This window comes from Cydia strobilella, chromosome Z, assembly GCF_947568885.1.
Source record: "Cydia strobilella chromosome Z, ilCydStro3.1, whole genome shotgun sequence".
Lineage (NCBI taxonomy): Eukaryota > Metazoa > Arthropoda > Insecta > Lepidoptera > Tortricidae > Cydia > Cydia strobilella.
Window position 1 is genome coordinate 18,953,823 of NC_086068.1, and position 25,465 is coordinate 18,979,287.

Genomic DNA, 25,465 nt, shown 5'->3' on the forward strand with positions numbered 1-25,465 from the left:
CTATTTTTTATTTCGAATATGAGGTAAATAAAATGCATGTGGTTTTTATAAACATGACTAAGTATACATTTTTATAATATTTCTTGAGGGTACTTTCAATTAACAATTCAGGCAACAGTATCGTTATTTATGGAATGGAGAGTTAAATATCGGAATAGAAATTTTATAACAAATTCATTTAAACTCAAATTTCTATTGCTTCTTCTTCTTCTTCAAGTGCCTTCTCCGTCCCAGAGGTTGGCGACCTTATGCCTATATGCCGTTCTATCCGTAGTCATGCGAATTAGTTTTTCTGTACTGTCCACGTCTAACCAGTCTCTTATGTTCCTTGTCCATGATATTCTCCTTCTGCCACGTCCTCGTTTCCCTTCAATCTTCCCTTCAATTATTAGTTTTAACAAGTCGTATTTTGCGTTTCTATATATATGTCTGAAATATGAAGCTTTCCTTTCTTTAATAGTTGTTACGACTTCCACCTTTTTCTTCATTAACAACATGACTCTTTCGTTACTAACTTTGTCGGTCCATTTTATCTTAAGCATTCTACGATAGATCACATTTCAAAAGCCTGTAATTTACTGATCAAATTTTTCCTTAGCGTCCAGCTTTCGGAGCCATACATGAGGATTGGAAGAATATAGCATTTCACCATTCGCCACCTTAAGTGTAAATTAATCTTCCTGTTCGTCAACAGTTTCTTCATATTTTGAAAGGCACTCTTTCTATTGCTTATCGTAAAAAAAATTAAAAAAATCGTACTTCGAACGTAAAATGCTCTAGTGCAGACACGTATCATTTTCTGCACACCTTTTAGAACAACAATGACCTTCTTTCAGAGCATGAGAAATGAAAAAGTAATTTCAGTGTTTTTAAAAATGTATCCCCCAAAAGCGTTAAATAAAGATTGAATCCATTACAAATGCTTTAAAACTTCTTAAAAATGCATAATAATATTATGCACTATATTATAGTGTTCAGAGGGATTATTTCGAGAACATTTATTTTCAATTAGGGGCTTGTGACAGACAAGTCTCATGCGTTGTATAATAAATAATTAACTTAATTAATTAATTAATCGTATTATAATAATTAATTAACCGTCCGTACTGCTTATATCTTTTGCTGCATAATGTTCTATGCTTGTTCAGCTTTGGCTTTGTATTTTTAGGATTTTTCTTGTGATTACTGTGGCAACACCACGTTACGGTTTGAATTTGAATATTGCCCTGTCATAAGCTGTCAGAGCCAGTATGTCGTGAGCCTACTACCAGTTAACACTGTGTCTCGCCATTATCGTTAGTTTTCTCGCAATTTGTTAAAAGCACTACTGCCAATATTTAGAATATTTTAAAACCAGTGCTGTGTAGCCGAAGGACGCCGTGCCCATCCGTGAAGTGGAGAATCCTAGGTCTAAGTTGGACGATCAAGGTAACGGTTCTAAGCTTACCTCTAGCTTGCGACAAGGGCAGCCTGGGACCAACACCAGGGTTTACAACGGAGGCCAACGGTTCAAGCCACAACTCCCGGATTGCAAGGTAACTTCGCCCTACACTATTTTGCACTTTAGTTGAATTTCACAGGTTAATTTTAGTTATAGCACAACTTTCTTGCTCAACCGGCCCCTAAATTTCATCACTTATCGCCCCCCTTTACAGTCCATTCTCTCGTCAGTGAACATGAACAATGCTCATATAAGATAGAATATGGGGCATTTCACGTCAAGCGGGCAGCAAAAACATTGTCAGGTTCTGGATTTTGTTCATAGTTGGATTAATTGGACCTATATGTGAACTAAAAAATTTGGCATCATTAGAATAGAATAGAATAGAATAGAATAGAACATTTTTATTCAACGTCACATGAAATGGCAGAGTTAACAGATAGCGTAGTACATTTTTTATAGATAAACCTTAAATTTAGACTTACAAAACTAAGAAATTGAGTTGCACATCAGAGAGAAATATTCATGCGTGTTAAATAGGAGCTTGCCTCAGCATAATGTTGCAGTGTATTTACTACAACGCTGGTTTTCAGGCAGACCCTTGATACATTATCCCTTACTCGCTGTTAGTCGAAAACTAAATGGCTTAGAATTATGTTAACATGTATGTATGAGTGTAAACTATGTTTTAGAATTTGGACAGAACAATTGCTGGTATAGTGTTACTTTTTTAATATATTGCTTCGTTAAAAATTTATACGCATTTAAAAAAACTACAAAATTTGAGGAACGGATTTTTAAAAAATTATTATTGCAATTCTTTCAATGGATTTAATAATAACTAAATAGTGATTATTTGAGAATATTAGTTGATTTCCTTGAAATCTTGTAAAAAAAGTTTTTTTTATCTTTTTTTCATATAACAAACCGGAAGTTAGTATTAAATATCTTTTTTTTTCCAACTTCGCATTTTTTTATTTTTTTTATTTTTACACAGTAATGTAGCTTATGGTGTACTAATGTCCTATAAAAAAAAATTATAATGGCATCTCGATTGGTTTTGAAGATTCATGAAGTAATTCTAAAGTACTGCGCGACGCTCCGTACTGAGCGGTAGTTCTATGTGGCAGTCTTTAATGGGCAATTACGGGTTTTTTTACTTTTGCGTAACGGAATTAAAGCAATAAACAATATTTCATCGGTTAAGATGTATAAAAGCAAATCATGTATTATTCAATCGTGCCTTGTAGCGCTATCTCTGATCAACCATATCTTGGAACTGAAAACAAAACGTTTATGTTTTAACAAAACGCTAGAGGTAACTTAAGAGCCAACAGGAGTGGTCATTTCTCCATACAAACGTACTCGACTGTTTTCTCCGTGGTTTTTGAAGCTAGAGCAATGATTTTTTCAACACAGATTAATATTGTCAATATCTGTGTCGGTGTGTTTTGCTTTTTTTGATATTTTTGTTTTTTAAGGCGCTAGAGCCCTTCACACATGGCCAAAAATGGCCTCACTGACTATGCCGCAATGAGAGGCGTGGTATTCAAAACTGGTATCAATTAGCCAAAAAATCAAAACAGTCCGACACAGACAATTTCATAATCATTTAGATTTCCAAATTTGGTTACGATTGGTTAAGTTTTGGAGGAGGAAACAGTCGAGTACAAAACCTCGATTTTTGAGATTTTTACGCATGATTTTTCGCCTAAGCTGCAGTTGTTCTTATCGCACTAATTTTAGGGGCGGGGTCAAGTTTCTAAATACGTACACAGACAGAAAAGTGATGGGCAATAGTCGACATTAAATGTCGATAATCTAGTGATGTGATAAGATCGATAAACCTTTTCAAAGTCGCGATTTGCCTCTTAGTAGGCTAAGTAAGTAAAGTGAGTATGCACTTTGGCCTCAGGGGATATCGTTTAACACTATTTATTATTCCTTGGTTCATACAAAGCTGAGCTGACGCACTAGCTACGAGATTAAGTCCTGGTAACCCGCGAAAAAGGGAGGGGAAAAGTCTTTGCCTCTATTTCTACATATCTGTTGCTATGAGATCAAATTTGGTATAATTATTGTGTAAATTAGGGACGAATAATTTATTTTAGAAATAATAGTTTCACATTTTCATACACAAATCTGAATATATGAACGAAACATTAAAATCATATATAATTTTTGGTCACTGATTTGCTCTTTAGAAGCAAATTGTGGTGATTTGCACTAAAAATTAATTAGACAATTTAGTCCATTTATTCGTTATTTAGAAAAGTATCAGTTCTAAGTACGTATTCATACATTTGATTGTAAAAAGAATTAGTAATACTTTGGTTAAAATATTGTTTTATATTTTACAATTTTCACTATTATTCTAAAATTTATTTTAAATAAAGTATTACTTTTATTAAATCGTTTATGACGTGATCTTATTAAGTATGTATATGAAAAGGGCTCCACGAGGCGAAATACTTTTTACGCCAATTATTTTCTTTTTTTTTTATTTACAACAAAGATTGCCTAACTTGTTGAAAAAATAACTTTACATACTATCAACTTATAACCGTAGTATATTCCATGATATGTTTTAAATGCACCATATTTTTTTCTAATTTTTAAAAGAATATTTAATACCTTTAAAATAATATCTGTCTGTCTGTCAATCTATCTGTCAGTCTGTCACCAGGCTGTATCCCATGAACCGTGATAGCTAGACAGTTGCAATTTTTACAGATGATGTATTTCTGTTGCCGCTATAACAAGAAATACTAAAAACAGAATAAAATAAATATTTAAGTGGGGCTCCCCAAACAACAAACGTGATTTTTTTGCTGTTTTTTGCGTAATGGTACGTTTGCGTTTTTTGTTAATAGCTTTTGAACTTTTTTTATGTGGGAATCCTTCGAATACATTTTTCTAGACATCATTCCGAATCTAATGAGGTATCATACGTATTTTTAGGAGTTAGTATCTCTATTAGTGGCAGCCGTACAAGCCCAATTTCAAAGAAAAACCGCAAATGGATGTACAAGTTAGCCGTTTGGCACACGCATACTGAGGTCAAAACAAATTTTTTGACCCGCAGTTCCTAAGAAAATCCCTTAGGAAGGGTGTGCTACAACATTTTTTTTTGTATGGAAAAAAACATTATTTTTTTTCAAAAACCTATCGTGTGTGGTATCATACGAAAGGGCTTTTTGAGGCGATTCTAAAAGTATACCAAATCATTACATTTTAGCCATTTTTTTTTGTAAATTAAAACAAATAGAATTTTCAAAACATACCAAGTTTGGGGTCAAGTTAAAGGGTTAAAGAGGTATTTCCCGTTGGATATATGGATATTACGTATCCTTGTATGATTAATATGTACCGTATCTGCAGTACAGTTCCATAAGTCTCGTAAAATAGGTATTGAAGTAGAACGGCCGGTCCGGGCCGTAGCAACTACGCTCGCATTCCATTGCTAATTGTTCTGTTTATAAGTTATTGATATACCCGACAAAAAAAAACAAAAAAAGTGTTTTTTGTTTAATTTAGTTTAATTTGTATACTTTTAGTTTAAGTCATATATGTTAATACCTACAGTATTAAGTTATTTGTTATAGGTTAAGTGTGCGCTCACCGATAAAATGTATTTTGCGTGAAAAAACAATTAATTCTCGTGTAAGTGAATATTATGTATTCTTATGAGAAAATAAAGATCTTTAAACCTAACTGTGTCACTTTGTATTTAAAAAAAAACTAAATAAAATTATTGTCTTCGGTTACCGCGATAGTTACTCATGAAATAAAACTACGCTCGTGGTCAACGGGTGACCACGAACGCTGTAAAGAGTTCGAAACGTCGGGATGTATTATAAATTCAATATACGCGATATAATCCGTTTTCATAGTTTTATTTCATAAATAAAATTATTTTTAAAATTCCTTTTTTTGGGTTAGATATGAGGAAATCACGTATCATTTTTGGTATATTGTACAAAAAAAAATCCAGCCATATCGTATCTGGAGGAGCCCAAACTTGGTATGTTTTGAAAATTCTTTTTGTTTCAATTTAAGAAAAATGGCTAAAATGTAATGATGTGGTATATTTTCGGAATCGCTTCAAAAAGCCCTTTCGTATGATAGATAAGAGAAGAATACGATAGGTTTAAAAAAAAAGTTTTTTATACAAAAAAAAAGATTTTTTATACAAAAAAAAGTTTCAGCACTCCCCTCCCAAGGGATTTTTTTTTAGGAACTGCGGGTCGATAATTTTGTTTTGACCTCTAGTATACGTGTACCAAACGGCTAACCTGTACATCGATTTGCGGTATTTTAATGCGAACAGCTTACACTATATTTTTAACCACCTTGAACGTTTTGTAGACTAGACTATTGTCCCAAATTGGGGTTTCTTATTCATTCCGACCAGGATTAGGAGCTCTTCAAACATACCTATTTTAATCAAAATCTGACTCATAAATAAAAAACGGACCATTAATAAAACTGTATAATTACATCAACGTAAGAAATATCTCATGTCACATGTTTCTTTGTTATGATAATTTTATCTAACCTGAGGCATTCTTTTTTTCTAATCAACGAAGCCGGAGAGCGACAAATTTGTTTTTCATCACACTTGCTCGAAAAAATCTTATTTCATGCAGGTGTCTGAAGGGAAAACAAAAGGCCTATATTGTTCCCGCGGGAGTTATAGCTTTCTTTTTTTAATTAGATATGTCACTAATTCATACGAAGTACGAACCAAGTAAGTTATAAGTAAAATACTTTGTTTAAAGCAGGGGTCGGCAACAGGCGGCCCGCGGGCCGCATGTGGCCCGCGAACCTCTCACTTGCGGCCCGCGAGCCTCCCTGGCTATTTTGTATGTAATTTTGACAAACGACAATACCTGATAAAGTCATAGATATTAGCAAAGTGTGGCCCGCGTCAATTTCGTTAACTGCTATGTGGCCCTTGGCTGCTAAAAGGTTGCCGACCCCTGGTTTAAAGTATAAGGGTGTGTAAGGGAGTTTTACTTCTAAAATACTGACAATTATAATTTAGTATTTTTGTTTATAATATTTAATTGGATTAATTTAATAGCCGTTTTTACACAAAATTTTCAATCGTGGCTGAATGCCGAAGGTCTGTGCCTTAGATGCCTAACCTGTCAAGAAATGACAATATGGCGGACGAATATTTGAAATGTCACCGTATTTTATAATTATTTCCCTGAAAATTTAGTTTTTCATCACAAGTGTAACGAAAACCATTGTGTAACTCCGGGGGTAAGAATATTGTAAACTCCTCCTTTACAAAATCTCACTTACCCCCCTCGTTGCACAATGTAGGTACTAATAGCACAGCGTGTCGAAAGTTGATACTTTCCGCACGGAAACGAGAAAAGAAATGATTGTTTTTTTACTCTCCTGTAAAAGTCAAAATGTTATTTGGATTGCAGGTTGTAGAAGGATATTGAATTCAGCTACCTAAAATCAAGAAGTTAAATCACAATAACAGGAAATAAGTAAACGCTCAGTGGTGGTAGCGAGCTAAGCTAACAGAAAAAGTTTGTAAGAACTAGCTATAGCCTATGATATGCCTATATAGCGGGCCGCGACCGCGACGCGACTTGCAGGCATAAGGTCCGTGAGCGCAAATGACGTGCGCGTCTGTGTGCGTGCACCACACACACGGGGATATGGCGGCGCCGCCCCCGTCAGCGCGACGGAGATAATCAGTTTGAAATCTCAAGCGAGGGCCTCAGAAAGTGGCTTTTTCAGAAAGTGACGTCCTCAGAAAGTGGTGTTCTCAGATAGTGACGTACTCAGAATGTGACAAACTCAGAATGTGACGTACAAAAAGTGGCGTCCTCATAACGTGACCTAACTCGAAAGTGACCTCTTAAGCATGTGACATACCCCGCCTAAACCTAGCTATAGTTATTAAGTTACCTCTAGCGTTTTGTTAAAACATAAACGTTTTGTTTTCAGTTCCAAGATATGGTTGATCAGAGATAGCGCTACAAGGCACGATTGAATAATACATGATTTGCTTTTATATATCTTAACCGATGAAATATTATTTATTGCTTTAATTCCGTTACGCAAAAGTAAAAAAACCCGTAATTGGCCATTAAAGACTGCCACATAGAACTACCGCTCAGTACGGAGCGTCGCGCAGTACTTTCGAATTACTTCATGAATCTTCAAAACCAATCGAGATGCCATTATAATTTTTTTTATAGGACATTAGCCACCATTGGACACCATAAGCTACATTATTGTGTAAAAATTAAAAATTTAAAAAAATGCGAAGTTGGAAAAAAAAAGATATGTAATACTAACTTCCGGTTTGTTATATGAAAAAAAAGATAAAAAAAACTTTTTTTATAAATTTTCAAGGAAATCAACTAATATTCTCAAATAATCACTATTTAGTTATTATTAAATCCATTGAAAGAATTGCAATAATAATTTTTAAATAATCCGTTCCTCAAATTTTGTAGTTTTTTTAAATGCGTATAAATTTTTAACGAAGCAATTTATTTAAAAAGTAATGATGCCAAATTTTTTAGTTCACATATAGGTCCAATTAATCCAACTATGAACAAAATCCAGAACCTGACCATTTTTTTGCTGCCCGCTTGACGTGAAATGCCCCATAGATAACCACCAACAAACAAATCTTCGCGTACCAAGTCGAGGTCAACAGCTAGTATATAATGCATAAATAAAAATACTAGAAGTGACGTCCTCAGAAAGTGGTGTTCTCAGATAGTGACGTACTCAGAATGTGACAAACTCAGAATGTGACGTACAAAAAGTGGCGTCCTCATAACGTGACCTAACTCGAAAGTGACCTCTTAAGCATGTGACATACCCCGCCTAAACCTAGCTATAGTTATTAAGTTACCTCTAGCGTTTTGTTAAAACATAAACGTTTTGTTTTCAGTTCCAAGATATGGTTGATCAGAGATAGCGCTACAAGGCACGATTGAATAATACATGATTTGCTTTTATATATCTTAACCGATGAAATATTATTTATTGCTTTAATTCCGTTACGCAAAAGTAAAAAAACCCGTAATTGGCCATTAAAGACTGCCACATAGAACTACCGCTCAGTACGGAGCGTCGCGCAGTACTTTCGAATTACTTCATGAATCTTCAAAACCAATCGAGATGCAATTATAATTTTTTTTATAGGACATTAGCCACCATTGGACACCATAAGCTACATTATTGTGTAAAAATTAAAAATTTAAAAAAATGCGAAGTTGGAAAAAAAAAGATGTAATACTAACTTCCGGTTTGTTATATGAAAAAAAGATAAAAAAAACTTTTTTTATAAATTTTCAGGGAAATCAACTAATATTCTCAAATAATCACTATTTAGTTATTATTAAATCCATTGAAAGAATTGCAATAATATTTTTTTAAAAATCCGTTCCTCAAATTTTGTAGTTTTTTTAAATGCGTATAAATTTTTAACGAAGCAATTTATTTAAAAAGTAATGATGCCAAATTTTTTAGTTCACATATAGGTCCAATTAATTCAACTATGAACAAAATCCAGAACCTGACCATTTTTTTGCTGCCCGCTTGACGTGAAATGCCCCATATATAACCACCAACAAACAAATCTTCGCGTACCAAGTCGAGGTCAACAGCTAGTATATAATGCATAAATAAAAATACTAGAATATATATAATTATTATCCTACTACATATTTCGTACATACTCAATAATATATAATCAGGAGATGCATCAATTATCTCACTTCCACCCCTAACCCAAGAAAATTAGACAAATTTGCGGAAATAATTCGTGTAGTTTTGAAAATTGGTACAGTTATACCTTGTGGTGTCCAAATGAACATACTAAAAGTCCTCGGGGGTGGGGGTTGTGCTGAGGGTTAAGGAGGGGGAGGTACCTTTTTTCAGATTTTTGCTCGTACCTAGAATATCTGTACGAATAGCATTATAATTACTTCGACCAAAAGTTTCTACATAAAATTTTCTACAAATTAGGTCATATTCATTTTTGCTCTACGGTTAATACTTTAGGAGCTACAGAGTGTTTAAGTTAACAAAGAGATAAAAAGTAGATGATATAAGAAAACGTTGTTTTTTCGTAGTTGTTCACCATATCTGAAATTTTTAGTATAGAATAAGCAAGTTGAGTCACCTGCTGACCAAAAATCTAAATAAACCGGCCAAGAGCATGTCGGGTCCTGCTCTGTGTACGGTTTCGTACTTCCGTAGTTACCCGCCCGGCAAAATATACTTTTTGCAAACTTGAAAGTCTTTAATAAGCTTTACTTTCACGATAAAGTTAGAACACATAATCGAGAAATGGGGATGAATTTTTTTTCCGCTTCAACCCTATAGTGTGGGGTGTCATTGGATAGGTCTTTTAAAATGAATATGAGTCTTACAGAACATTTTTTAGATAAACGTAATATTTCCGGAAATATTCGCTCTGCAAGAAAAAAGATTGTTTCTGAGTCCCCCTCCAACTTTTGAACCACGAGTCCAAAAAATATGAAAAAAATCGTGAAAGTAGAACTTAGTAAAGACTTTCATGGAAAACAAAAGCGAATCTGATCGGTTCAGCCGTTTTTGAGTTTTTGCAAAAAGTATATTTTGACGGATGGGTAACTACGGAACTCTACAGTGAGCATGGTTCGACATGATCTTGGCCTGGTTTTTTTTATATTTTATCAGCAGGTTACTAAGCTTGCTTATTCTAAACTAAAAATTTGAGTTATGATGAACAACTACGAAAAAACGAAGTTTTCTTTATTGACCGTAGAGCAAAAATGAATATGACCTAATTTGTAGAAAATTTTATGTACAATCTTTTGTCCGAAGTAATTATAATGCTATTCGTACAGATATTCAAGATATGAGCAAAAATCTGAAAAAAGGTACCTTCAACCCCCTCCTACACCCTTAGCACAACCCCCACCCCCGAGGACTTTTAGTATGTTCATCTGTACACCACAAGGTATAACTATACCAATTTTCAAAACTACACGAATTATTTCCGCAGATCGCCCATTTTCGGCTTAATTTGACGTAGCTTAGCTACCCGCTTTTCACCCTCTTCAGGGATGATATCCGAGTTAAAAAGGATCCTATGCTCTTCCCCGGGATTCAAACTCTCTCTGTACCTTTCAACTAAATTGATTCAGCGGTTTAAGCGTGAAGAGGTAACAGACAAACAAACACACTTTCGCATTTTTAATATTAATATGGATTAAAATAATAATACCCGTTAATATTCATTAATGCTCGATAAGTCGATAACACTTGTCGTATATTTAGGTTATCCTGTGACATAAACGGGTAGCATAGAGTAACTTATACTAGAGCGGTACTGTCATAGTAAATTTTGTAACCCCAGTAAATTCACTGTCACACTTTAAAACTAAAAATGAAGATTTATAAAAATACGATAAAATGTATTTAAATATGGATAAATGTTTTTTTTTATTTGCATTAATTATTTCTATGATTTTGACCCATGTTCTTTCACTGATATGCGTTAAAATTGTTAAATAACAAACGAAACCGTCAACGCCATATATACGACTGTAGGCCAAAACTAGTAGTGCCCTCTGAACGAGAAACAAATTTTCTTGATTTTAGAGGCACGTTTTTTCTTTAGACTGTATCCATCTATTACGGAGTTATATCTATCTTTGCGGGTAGGTAATAGTTTAGTCAAGCGCGAGTCAGGATATACTTTCAAATGACAGCGTATGCTACGAGTAAATGGTACAAACCGTACAATAGTTATTTACGATACAAGTGCGGAAAAGAGGAAATTCGAAACGAGTGGCGATAAATTAAAACACGACCGCAGGAAGTGTTTTAAATCGACACGAGTTACGAGCCTACAAATGGTTCCAATCATACCTACAGAATCGGAAACAATATGTCCAAATAGATTATTACGACCACCAGAGCCGAAAGGTAGCGAGCGTAAACTCTCAACTACGTCAGACCACTTGCTCCCTCCCTCAAGGAAGTATTTTGGCCTGTACCCTATTCTTAGCGTATATCAACGATCTGCCCAAAATTTTAGATGAAAATACAAAATGTGTCATGTTTGCAGACGACGTCTCTTTGCTGTTTAGCGCTACGGACAGTACCGAAGCTAACCTAAAACTTTCGACCCTTTTACACACTGTCAAAAAATGGCTTGCCGAGCATAATTTAGATATAAACCTACAGAAAACAAAAATTATCCAATTCAAACCGACACAGAAGAAACCATTAGAATTGCAACTACAAATAAATAACAATACAATAGAAGAGGTAAATTATTTAATGATTTCAAACTGTTGGGTATAACTATAGATTCAGGGCTAAACTGGAAAGAGCATATCCAAAGTCTCAAAACAAGAATAATCAAATTTATCTACGCTCTTGGTATATTGAAAGCGAACACGGATTTTGAGTCGGCTTTATCAGTATATTTTGCTTATATCTATTCTGGCCTCCGATATGGCGTACGTCTCTGGGGAGATAGCACAGACGCCAAAGATATATTCATCCTACAGAAAAAGTGTATACGAATCTTAGCGAACGTACACATTCCTAACAGCTGCCGCGCTCACTTTATACGGTTTAAACTGTTAACGTTGCCCTCAATGTACATAATGGAGGCTGTACAATTTGTCAGACAACACACAGAATTATTTCCATTAAAAGTCGATACGTGTAAAACTAGAAGTCAATATAGAAATAAGCTGCTACTACCTAGACCTAGCTTAGCTATGTATAAGAATGGACCACAGTATAAATGTATCCAATTTTTTAATAAAATCCCTAATGCTATCAAATACGAACTAAATGAGAAAACTTTTAACTGAACTGAAAAGCCTATTAATAGAAAATTGTTATTACACAGTCGAATCATTCCTGGAAGATAATACGTTAGATAAATATGACATCGAATTAGTGTAAGACTGTTAACTTGACATATTGCTGCCATCACTTTAATATTAATTGACATTCATTAAATAAATAATAATTATAATAATTTGACAAGTTAATTCAATCACACATTATTATATCGGTGCATTGTTGACGTCACTTGCCTGCGTGGAATTAGTAGTTTGGGTAGCTTATTTTTTACTAATCAGATATTTATCTGTACTAAAGTTAGGAGGACGTTGACGTAAGTATATGAAAGGTATCCTGGTAGACACTCCCTATAAGAGGAGGGGAGAGGAGAGGTAAGAGGTGAGGTTGTTGTTAAGTCAAGTCAAGTCGAGTCGAGGCGAGGCAAGACGAGGAGAGGAGGAGAGGCGAGGCGAGGAGAGAGGAGGAGAGGGGAGGGGCAGAAGAGGATACGAGAAGACAAGAGAAGAGAAGGGAAGGGAAAGGAAGGGAAGAGAAGAGAAGATAAGAGAAGAATTAGTAAGCCGTAGGAGAACGTTGACGTAAGTATATAAAAGGTATCCTGGTAGACACTCCCTATAAGGTGAGAGGAGAGGTTATTGTTAAGTCAAGTCAAGTCGAGTCGAGGCGAGGAGAGAGGAGGAAGGGAGAGGGGAGGGGAGAAGAAACTACCTCCATACCCAATTTCATGTAAATCGGTTCAGTGCTTATTGATTCCCCATACAAATTTCCACCCCCCTTTTCACCCCCCTAAAGGGCTATTTCTGGAATAAACACTACGCTATGTCCTTCCCCGGGACTCGAACTATCTCTATGTCAAATTTCAACTCAATCGGTTCAGCGGTTTAAGCGTGAAGAGGCAACACACAGACAGACAGACAGACAAGACATTCGCATTTATAATATTAGTATGGATTAAGGCTTCCAATACCGGGATCCCGGTATTTCGGGATCCCCGGATACCGTCTTTTTTGTGGTAGATTTCAATACCGGTATTTAATTTTGAAATACCGTGATCCCGGTATTTTTATTAATTAACAAAATTTGCAAAACAAACTAACTACCCATCGAAACGTTAAAATTCGGCATCACCACAAAGCTTTGCGCGCATAGATCTTGCGTCTTCCTCTCGTTTTACAATTCGACAGCATTCTCTGTCTTGCTCACGCGACGTGGAGCGGTAACGGTGTAGCCAGTCGGTTCTTGGTGCTTCTGCTTGTAACTTGAAGTGATGTCTACGTAAGCTATAAGCTCTGTAGTTATAGTTCCGCGCCGGCTGTGGTTTATGTGAATCTCACAACAATGTAAGTATGCATATATTATTTGTTTATTAGATATACTCAATAAGGATCAAGTCACGAAATGGTTTATAACTCATGTCATGTTTCTTCCGAAGGGAGAAATATACCAAAATTAAATCGGTTTATTTATTTAAATTTAAATACTTTTAAGTACAATAGATAATTTGATAACGTTTGATTTTAAATGGTATTGTAAGATTTGTAAGACTATTTAATGTTTGAATATTAAAAAAGAAACACATAACCGTTATGGGTCTTAGAACTTGAATTTAGATTTTTTGTTTAAATGTGCGCGTGTTTCGAGTTGTAGACTGATTTTTATTACATTACAAGTGGGGAAATTGCTAATTATTTACTGATTTTTAAATTTATTTTATTTTGCATTTCAATTGTACAATTACCTTAAAAATTAACTTAAACAAATTAAATTATTATATTTTAAGTACATTTTAGCACAATGATTTAGCGAATGCTTAGAAGATGTTGTCTTTTATACAATGCACTGTAAGTGCTACTTTATTTATGTTCGAAAATCATTGAACCTTTTATACTAAAAATGTTTCTGAATTCGATTGAGCTGCAAGTGCAGAAACTAATCAATAGCGAGAAAAAGAGGTTTATTATTTAGTGATATCATTGTTAAACATACTATACATTGTAACACGCATGCAAAATAAAGAAGAATTTGATTAAAATGTGGTATTTTTCTTCAAATTTACTTGGTTCCTATTTATTTTAAAAAATCCCGGAATCCCGGGATCCCGGTATTGAAGTTGCCAATACCGGTATTAATACCGGTAGGTTCAATAAAGGTTCGAAAGGTCCGGTATTTGGAAGCCCTAATATGGATATGGATTACATGTCATCAACTCACTGGATTCGGTTTAATATATTTCAAAATTAGAAGGGACGTGCGTTGACAGTATGGGGTACTAGATATCTCGTAAATCATACGTACATAATAAAAAAGGAACTAAGAAAACCCGGCTTCCTACAAGAAACCCTTTTTAATAAGGGATACCGTTCGCTCACAAAGCGTTGTAGCCAAAAAATGATCGGCACTTTCCATGCATTGTGCCGTGTGCGCGTATATTCTATGAAAAGTTAAGTTAAATGCGTGACTCGCATCTCGCATTCCTACAAGTAAGTGCTCCGGTCAAAAAATCCGTGTGTTACCTATACATAATAAGTAATAACACAGATATAGAGATCCTCACTCAGAGGCTAATCGCATATCGTTTTATTCACAATATTGTTTACTATGTAGGTTGGCGACTTGGCGGTATTAAAGTTCGTTCTGTTTAACATCGCAAATATCGTGACAGGATCGCTGTGAGGCCATGACAGAATAATTAGTACCTGGGCATCAGAATTTATTCATCAAAAACTGGTACACATCACCGTGAGGCCATGACAGAATTAGTAGGTACCTGGGTATCAGAATTAATTCATCAAAAACTGGTACACATTGCCCCGCGCCACGCATTTTAACAGTCGTAACTGCTCTAGCCACCCTTTGTTAATACTGCCGCTTAAATAAAATAAAACCATAACTGACAAAAGTTTAGAAAAAAAGCCAAAAAACTTTGCACTCCTGTTAGTACAAAGCTGAAACTTTTGTTAATGAACAAAATAATAGTGTAGAATTTTTATGCATTGTAAATTATTAGAACGTCTTATGAAAATTGCTTCGAGAATACGTACTGAATATTTATATATATGTTATTTACATAACACCGACATATAGTTCATGTATTTGTATACTGTGTATTTTGCAATGTTTAATTTCTCGGTGTATTGGCTTGTCTGTAATGCCGTGTAAATATATGTATTGTAAATAAAATAAAATTAAAAATATAGTTATATTTAATCGGTAGTTATTGTTATGCTCATATATATATATATATATATATATATTAAGAGGAATTTCCTCCCGCGTACGCTTCGGCTGTGGAATGAGCTTGCCGAGGTTTTCCCGAGGGGCTACAGTATGGGGTTCTTCCAAAAAGTAGTGTACAGGTTTTTAGAGGGTCGGCAACGCGCGTGTAATATCTCCGGTGTTGCAGGCGTCCATAGGCTACGGTAACTGCTTACCATCAGGCGGGCCGCATGCTTGATTGCCACCGACGTGGTATGAAAAAGAATATAGTTGTAGGTAGGTTAAATATTTTTTTCGTAAATATTAAGGTTAAGTGCCAAACTGTACACACGTATGTCGTATATTGGCCACTTCTATTGGCGCTTGGTTCATGTAATATGAAAAATATGATTCGTCAGGAAAACGCAGCCTATTCTGGATTGATATTTTTTCCGTTGTGTTGGGAATGGAACAAGATTACCCGAGGGAGTACCTGTTTCACTGAAAGGTTAATCTTCCAAATATCGAGGGCACTAGGTGGCTCCAAGCCGGCGACTGAATGCAGGGAGATCGATCACCGTACTCCTCCCCAGTCAAGGGTCTGCGAAGGGCAGGAGGGAACACGATTTGACGCAAGTGTTTTTGTTTTCTATTAATAAATCTCTATTGTCCCCTTCAAGTATCATTCTAGTCTCCATCATTTCGCTGGCTTAAACAAAAAATGGGATATTTTGATTGAGTCAACATTTTAACGTATATTGTTTGATAGGAAGTTGTTCTCATTAGATACAAAGCTAAATTTGGCAATAACAAGGAAGGGGCCAAGATATGCTCATTATCTCCACTCGAAATTACTTTAGCCTCGTACGTACCATTCGAATATTGCGTTTTTGTATTTCGAACTTTCTTTAATTCCATAAGAGTTCAAAACTCGATTTGGATTAGTAGTACAAGTAACTTTGCTGGGACGTTTACGAGGCTAAAGGCTCGGCCAAACACAAGGCGCGACGCAGCGCCGCATCCGCGCCGCGTGATGCCTGTTCAAACAGGTCGCGCGCGAATCGCGCCGGCCTCGCGCTCTCAACACACCCTCATGTCCGACTGATGTGACCCAGCGTGCCGCGCCGCGTGGACGCGCGGGGCCGCGCGGCGCGGGGCGCGACAGAAGCGGGGCGCGATGCCGGCGGGACGCAGTCTGTTTGACATCGCTAACCTGTTAGCATGAGCGGCGGTCGCGCCGCGCGACCGCGGCGCTGCGTCGCGCCTTGTGTTTGGCCGAGCCTTAAAGCTTTAAATCCGACCCCACGGCTACTCACCCATATGATGAGATACTGTCTACTTCTTGTTTCCAAACATTTATTATAATAAATTTAAAAGTGGAAAAATTACTGCCTTGGGTGAGACTTGAACTCACGGACTCTGGCCTCTTCAAGTCTCACCCAAGGCAGTAATTTTTCCACTTTTAAATTTATTCTAAGCTTAATAGCATCGATAGCAGACGTTTCTGCTTGTTAAAAATTAATTTATTATAATATTATATGGGCGGGCGGGCTCAGATAGGTATTTGGTTGTTGGTTGTTTGGTCCCATCAGCCAGCCAGTCAAGGAAAAAGCTTATAACAACCACAGAAATCCGTGTTAGGTTAATTCAAATAACACAAAGCCAGGGGTTTAAGAGTGACCCGGGAGAACTTAGTCATAGCAACATTGCAACAAGTGACTAGATAGTTGATTCAGCCGTAGGTATTTCTAACGACTTCCTTGCGTTAGCGTTCTTACAAGTTTACATTACATGGAACACCAAAACCCTTTTGAATAGGAATCGAAATAAAATAGGAACAGAAATCGCTGTATACAGCTCAGTGATTTGCATCGATATTTTCTTTTTATAGATACATTAGTAAAAGATAGGTATAAAGATAGTATTTTTTCAATAACTAAATAGGTAAACAAAAAAAACTATTACTAACTAGGTACTTGATAATCCTTTAATAGTACATTGTGCAACGAGGGGGCTAAGTAAATGGTTGCTAACGAGGTCTATTATTCACGATAGCCGCAGGCTGGAGTAAATTATATACTTGAGTTTGCAATATTTTTACCCCCTGGCTAGGCATCGAAGGCCCGTCCGGCATTCAACACGATTGAAATAGTACATTTCCGCACTTGTATCGAACGACGTGTTTTAATACAGTTGCGAAAAAATAAGGGCCTACACACAATTAGACGTTACGATGACGTGCCGTGGCACGTTGCGGCGTCGTGTAACGTTGCGACGTCGCGACTTGCAAATCTACGGCGTGTAACGTAAAAAATCACGTCACGGCGTCGTGCCGTGGCACGTTGCCGCAACGTGCGACGTCACGACGTCGTGTCGCAGGCCGTCGATACGTTGCCATCGAAATTTGAAAAATATGCCGCAGTTGATCAAGAGCCATGGACCGCACCAGACTTGTCTTCATCCTGCTGCTATTAAGAAGTAGCCTAAAGAAGAGGCAGAAACACAGAAAATACTGGGTCCATTCATTTTTTTCTATCATGAATGATGGAAATCACTAAAAGAAAGTATAGTGCCCTAAAAAGGGATGACAAAGTTTTATGAATTCTTTAGAATGAGTATACCATGTTTTGAAGAATTGCTGGCACGGATAACACCATATATACGAAAACATCATATAATATTTTTCAAATTTCGACGGCAACGTATCAAGGGCCTGCGACACGACGCCGTGACGTGATTTTTTACGTTACACGCCGTAGATTTGCACGTCACGACGTCGCAACGTTACACTACGCCGCAACGTGCCACGGCACGTCGTCGTAACGTCTAATTGTGTGTAGGCCCTAAGAGAAACAACAAGTAAGGTAGAATGTATTTTGTTATTATTATTAAAACCACTTCAATGAAAGTTTTTTTTTTCAAATGCATGTTCTATAAGACAGAAACAATTGTAAATATAAAACATAGTACTTACTCCCACACTTAATCGTTGCAGACTTTCACGGACTCTATCGAATAGTATCGAATGAAACTGATAAAAAGGTACCTGTGTGTGTCTCCATTCACACACCATTTATTCTATTCGTGTTTGCCAATTACAAGACTTACATCAGGGGCATATTACATGCAGGTATTTATGGCAGCGGCGCACGCGCTGCAGGACAGCGGCAGAATGCTAGCGGTGGACACGGCGCGCCTGTTCTCCAACATACCCGATGTGCTCAACGCAAGCCTCGCCTTCTGGGAAGCCACTTTCTATCCTATGCTCCAAGATGCACATGAAAATGGCACTCCGTAAGTTAGGTTATATTTGAAGAGAAAGTTTTTAAAATGAGTTTCTATCTATCAGTGTCTTGATACTTTTGACGTGTTACTTTCGGCCCGCCAACAGGGTCATAAGTAGAGATAAGCCGAATATTCGGTATTCGGCATATTCGGTATATTTTTCAATGTTCGTATTTGGCTGAATAGTTTGGTTCGCACTGCCGAATATTTACCGAATAGCTGGCGCGGGTGCACTTCGCGATCAGAGGGCCTACCACGAATACCGAAGTTCGTGAATTGCGGGCATCTTTCTCTTTTCCTCCAATTATGGCGTAATTGGGGTAACAAAGAAAGATCGGATCGGTGTTCACCGGAACCACGGATCTGTAGTAACTTGTTTTCAGCTTTCAGCCCAATATTCGGTTCGGTATGAGCCGAACCGAATGCGCGGCCGAATTTTCGTTTTCGGCAAAGTCCACATTACCACTCTCTAGTCATAAGTAACAAAAGACGATTTTTTTTACTTCACTAATACAAAATACACAATTATAAAGTTAATCAAGATGTTAATGTACAGAACATAAACTGAAGTTATATATGACTGCATTAATTTCATCAAAATAATAACGGTTAACCAGAAACTAAGGTCAAAGTACAAAGTGTTACGTTTGTCCCCGCTCTCCCCTTTTTAAAGAGAAATAAAACCTTATTTATGGCAGCAGTGCTGTTTTTAAAATATAACTAGGGACTGATGAGGTAGTTCATAATACCTTACTTTTTAGGGTTCCGTACCGACCGTACCTCAAAAGGAAGAAACGGAACCCTTAGAGGATCACTCGTGCGTCTGTCTGTCTGTCTGTCACAGCCTATTTTCTCCGAAACTACTGGACCAATTAGGTTGAAATTTGGTATACATATATAAGTGTGTGACCCAAAGACGGACATGTAACGTAAACAAATGAATTTTAAACATGGGAGCCACTTTTGAAAATAAAGTTTTTCAAACAATAGAAAGTCACATTTGTTACACATGAATAGTAAGAGCTCATTGTGAGAATCTCAAATATTTTTTTTAAATAATTTTGGGATAAACAGTTTAGAAGTTATTCATGAAAATAGGCAAAAAATTACCATTCCCCCTTTATCTCCGAAACTACTGGGTCTAAAATTTGGAAAAAATACACAAAATAGTTCTTTACCTATAGACGACAGGAAAACCTATTAGAAATATGCAGTCAAGCGTGAGTCGGACTTGAATACTTAGTTTCTGATCCGACCCCTACGGGTTTTTTAGACATTTCACTCACGTTTTACATAAAAAATACATTGTTTAAATTGTGTAATGTACGGAACCCTTGGAACACCAGTCCGACTCGCACTTGGCCGGTTTTTTTTTTTAGTTTGACTTGCACTTGAGGAAAATAGTTTAAGAATCAGTCGAACAAAGTCATGCGACTCAACAATATTTATAGAAGACAGCCCGGTAATAACTTGTTTCTGTTCTGCATGAGAACGCCTGTTGCAAATGTTGCGATGCCGACAGAAATGAGTATGTAAGAGGTAGCTTTAAAGTAGCGCCAATCTCAGAAAAGCTCCAAGAAAGCCAGTTGCTTTGATATGGACATGTCATGCGCCGGGACAACGACCACCCAGTTAAAATGGAACTAACCCGTGGAGCGCCCTACTGTCACACGTGTGATAGTAGCTAGTACACGAGTTCCATACTACTGTCACACGTGTGATAGTAGCTAGTACACGAGTTCCATACTAGTGTCACACGTGTGATAGTAGCTAGTACACGAGTTCCATACTACTGTCACACGTGTGATAGTAGCTAGTACACGAGTTCCATACTACTGTCACACGTGTGATAGTAGCTAGTATACGAGTTCCATACTACTGTCACACGTGTGATAGTAGTTAGTATACGAGTTCCATACTACTGTCACACGTGTGATAGTAGCTAGTATACGAGTTCCATACTCCTGTCACACGTGTGATAGTAGTTAGTACACGAGTTCCATACTACTGTCACACGTGTGATAGTAGTTAGTATACGAGTTCCATACTACTGTCACACGTGTGATAGTAGCTAGTATACGAGTTCCATACTACTGTCACACGTGTGATAGTAGTTAGTACACGAGTTCCATACTACTGTCACACGTGAGATAGTAGCTAGTACACGAGTTCCATACTACTGTCACACGTGTGATAGTAGTTAGAACACGAGTTCCATACTACTGTCACACGTGTGATAGTAGCTAGTACACGAGTTCCATACTACTGTCACACGTGTGATAGTAGTTAGAACACGAGTTCCATACTACTGTCACACGTGTGATAGTAGCTAGTACACGAGATCCATACTACTGTCACACGTGAGATAGTAGTTAGAACACGAGTTCCATACTACTGTCACACGTGTGATAGTAGTTAGAACACGAGTTCCATACTACTGTCACACGTGTGATAGTAGTTAGTACACGAGTTCCATACTACTGTCACACGTGTGATAGTATCTAGTACACGAGTTCCATACTACTGTCACACGTGTGATAGTAGTTAGTACACGAGTTCCATACTACTGTCACACGTGTGATAGTATCTAGTACACGAGTTCCATACTACTGTCACACGTGTGATAGTAGTTAGTACACGAGTTCCATACTACTGTCACACGTGTGATAGTAGTATTGACATTGGTAAACAACCTAAAGGACGCCCAAAAGCAACCTGGTGGAGAAACCTTCAAAGACTGTCAGAGAAAATCCTAGCTGACCCGTGTAACAGAGCCGAATGGCGGAAAAATATTCGTAGGACCGACCCCAAATGAAATGGAAAAAGGCACGGAGAAAGAAGATGTAGTTATAACTTGATTAGTTATCATGTGGCTTGTTTTTTTTTGTATATCGCTGCTGTCGTATGCCTTTCGTTTTTTGTTCGATCACGACTGCGATTAAAGCCGTAACAGACTACCGCACCGCATCGCGACCTTGGTGCAGTGCGGCGCACATATCGATAGTGTGTAAGGTGGTCGCCGGACGCAGCTATAAGTTAAAGCGAGAAAGAGATATTTTGACCGCACCAAGGTCGCGGTGAGGTGCGGTAGTCTGTTACGGTTTTTAACAGGCAACCTCAATTTACATGACTGATTGACGTAAATAGGTTTACGGGCAAGTTTAACCCCTCGAGTCACAGAGATCTCAATTTGCTAGCCAAAACACGACTGGACATTTTAAAATTTAGAATTCAATTTGTAACGTTATTGCTAACCCGATATCGCGTACGAGGGACTGATGTGGTTATAAATAATAGACTAAGAACAGTAGGTACTTATAGAAAACTGTTGATGAAGTTTGCCGAGTTTGTTTTATTTTTTCAGTTATAACACAGAATTTATGTCAAACGGCTTTGGTCATTTTCGTGAAATAATGCAACCGTACGAGAGGTATGTCAACGACCAGACCAAAGTGTTGGACTACTTTCGCACGCTCTCGAACAACTCCGACTTCATAGCGTACTTGGGATGGTGTCATGGGCACAGGACGTGCAACAGGTAAACATGACAGGGAATTAGGCCTCATACTCACGAGCGCTTTTTCGACGCGCGTTAAAAAAGCGTTTTTGAATGACACAAATGGAAACATGTGTACTTATTCACACGATGGCGGTAGCGCTTTTCATCAAGCGTTGTTGGATTTTCAACTTTAAGCCTTGGTCTTTAAATCGAATTTAGCGTACGAGCAGATTCAAGCGCTTTTTTAACGCGCGTTGAAAAAGCGCTCGTGAGAATGAGGCCTATAGTACAAAACACTGTTTATCAAATCTATTAAAATCTATTATCATTCATGTTTACATTGGGCTGATGGTATAAATCTAAATTGTTATTATTATTACTTAATGGAAACATTATGAATACAACCTACAACTAAAATATATAGGTACTTAAAGAGAAATGTAAAAGAACTGTGCCGTTTCGTTTTCGTAAGTTGTACCTTTCTAAGTAGCCATATGACTTGCCTTGCTCTCGGGCTCTACATTGCGTTTTTAGCATTTTCATTACATGCGGATTTAGTACCTACACAAAAAATGTCCTTAAGTATTTAATTTTTAAGGACATAAACTAATTTTTCTCAAAAATGGACGGCATAGTCGACGTTGCCGGTTAACAAGTAGGTCGCGAAGTGCGTTGTTTATGGTCAGTCAAAAAATTAAAAAGTTAAAAATATTGCAGTCTCGATTTCGGGACTGCAATGTTGCATACAAATTCCATTATTTGTCGAGTTCCAAACTTTTTAAAAGTTGAAGTGGCCATATCAAATGAAGGCATAGGTCCATTAAACAGCCAACCAGATGATCAGTACTTATTATTATAATGTTGGTACCGCGACTATTTAGGTGTCTCAAATAGGTTGGCATATTTTCAGCAGAAAAATACACTTCTATTTTTAATTAAAAAAATAATACGGCGGCAAAGCAAATCTTATTACTTTTTTCTGTGAAAATATATAAATAAGAACGTTGCTTCTGTAAAATATTTCTATTATATTAGTATTTATTGCGCCATTTTTGAGAAAAGCACTATATATGACTCGGCTGGAAGGCTACTTGCTGGCTTCGGATTCAAATAAACGGACTCCCAAGGTCGTCCGTTTAAAACGAATCCTCAGCCAGCAAGTAGCTACTTCCGAGCCTCGACAATAATGTACTATTGTTGTGATTTAAATAAAACCGCAAGTTACTATACTTTGTCGAGTTATTAGTATGTCCATGGATGTCAATTTTATGCGAAATAAACGAGCATAGATACTTCTCTGGTATATGCTTATTTTGCGGCTTGGTGTTACGAGAATACTAATTTATGTAATTTAAGTAATGTCCAAAGTTTATTTAATTCGCGAGCTTCCTTACAACCAGGTTTTAAACAATCCACTTTACATATATTTATTTAAGAAAGAGATTTTCCAAAAAGTAAGTACCTACAGTCAAGTGTAAAAATGTGGGTGCATACAACTTATTCAAAAATATATTCCATAGTTACGACGACATCAGAGTATATAACTGATATGCTATGAGACATATTTTTGAGTAAGATGTGTGCGTGCCGTGCACCCATATTTGTACACTTGACTGTAGGTACCTACCTACTTATATTGTATTTCAGTTGGAGTTGAGTTGCTGGAGTGTTGCTTTACAGCAATCTCTATTACATTTGTATTTTACTCTCAAACTTTAGGTAAGTGCCTATTTTTTTTCTAGTGAGTACAAATTAAGAACCAATTGTGTAGGTACTAAATCCTTATGTAGGTATGTATGTTTCATAAAAATGTCAAACTGCAATGTGGAGTTGCCAGAGAACATGACATCATATGAAAAAGTTATCGAAATTCCACAACAATATCCTACGCGTTAGTTTACTTAAAATTATTTTACTGTACGTGTGTTCACCCAGGCTTCAATTAGCTGATTTGATGGTAAAGCCCATGCAGCGTCTCACTAAGTACGGCATACTCCTGCGGCGCATCATCTCGCACACGGACGCCGAGCCAGAAAGGACCTCGCTTAAAATTATGGTAATTTCAATTACTAAGACCTCACCTCATAACTAACTTTTTAACGTCCCACATTCACGGCACGTTTTATTGTCATGATAAAGTAATTAGCAGCAGGTAGCAAAGTGACGTCAGCGACGTACAAGTGACGTCATTTGTAGGTCATAATGACGTAACGGACGTCACAATGACGAATAAAATAGTATAAAATAAATGCTACCTGGGTAAGGCAACTAAATGTTGACCGTGGACGGTAACAGCATATCAGGGGCGCCAGCGTCTGCGCGCTTTCACGTGCCGGTAAAACGGGCCATCTACGAGTACGTCACACGACCACGATATATTATAGAAAAACTACCTGGACATAAATCATTATGTTGAATTTTCAGGAAACAAATGCTAAAAATTATGTACTTGACATAAACCGTACGATAAGGCAACGCGAAGAGTTGGAAAGACTGGAGCAGCTTGCGAACTCTATTGACGTTTTCGATGTGGTACGTCATATATGAACATATGTATTTTATAGTTTATTTGTTTAATGAGTAAGAGTTTGTAGGAGCAATTTGCCTGGAATATCCACCTATTTTATTAACAATAATATAATCATAATTCAATCGCCTCATATAACTGCTCATTTTTATTCCTTTTAGGACTTTAGGGACGACGACATGGACAGATATTTCCGAATGTACTCTCACATAAACCTGCGGGCGCCGATGGTAAACTGCTTGCCGAGCCATAGCAGAACCATAATCTATCAAGGTGACCTCCGCTACAGAGACAACGTCAAGGAGGCAAGCAACTCCTTTTTTATTTACTTTTGTACGGATGCATCCGGGTAGACTTGTTTTGAACCAAGTCCCAATGTGTGGTGTAAAACGTACTGTTGAAAGAAAATACTGTTGGGTACCTGCCGTTTAGGGGTCTATCTTTAACACACTGTCTTTTCAATACATTATGTGTCTGAAAGTGACGTTTATGGCAGGTAATGTAGTAAAATGACACGTATCAAAATTGACTTCTAAATGGCGGGCAACTATTCACCATCAGTTCACCATATATATATATACATGTATATACAAAACCATATAATATATCTGAATAGGTACATGTTGCTCCATCACACATTGGCACTAGGGAAAAC

General features: G+C 37.0%; 1 protein-coding gene across 1 annotated transcript in view; it reads left to right on the forward strand.

Moving 5' to 3' along the window:
- Positions 1–25,465, forward strand: part of LOC134754471 (uncharacterized) — a 169,613-nt gene that overhangs the window by 104,859 nt on the left and 39,289 nt on the right. The window contains exons 7-11 of the mRNA XM_063690805.1: positions 18,630–18,793; positions 22,149–22,322; positions 24,219–24,339; positions 24,708–24,815; positions 24,972–25,115. Of these exons, the coding sequence (XP_063546875.1) occupies positions 18,630–18,793; positions 22,149–22,322; positions 24,219–24,339; positions 24,708–24,815; positions 24,972–25,115 (711 nt within the window). The remainder of the gene's footprint in view (positions 1–18,629; positions 18,794–22,148; positions 22,323–24,218; positions 24,340–24,707; positions 24,816–24,971; positions 25,116–25,465) is intronic.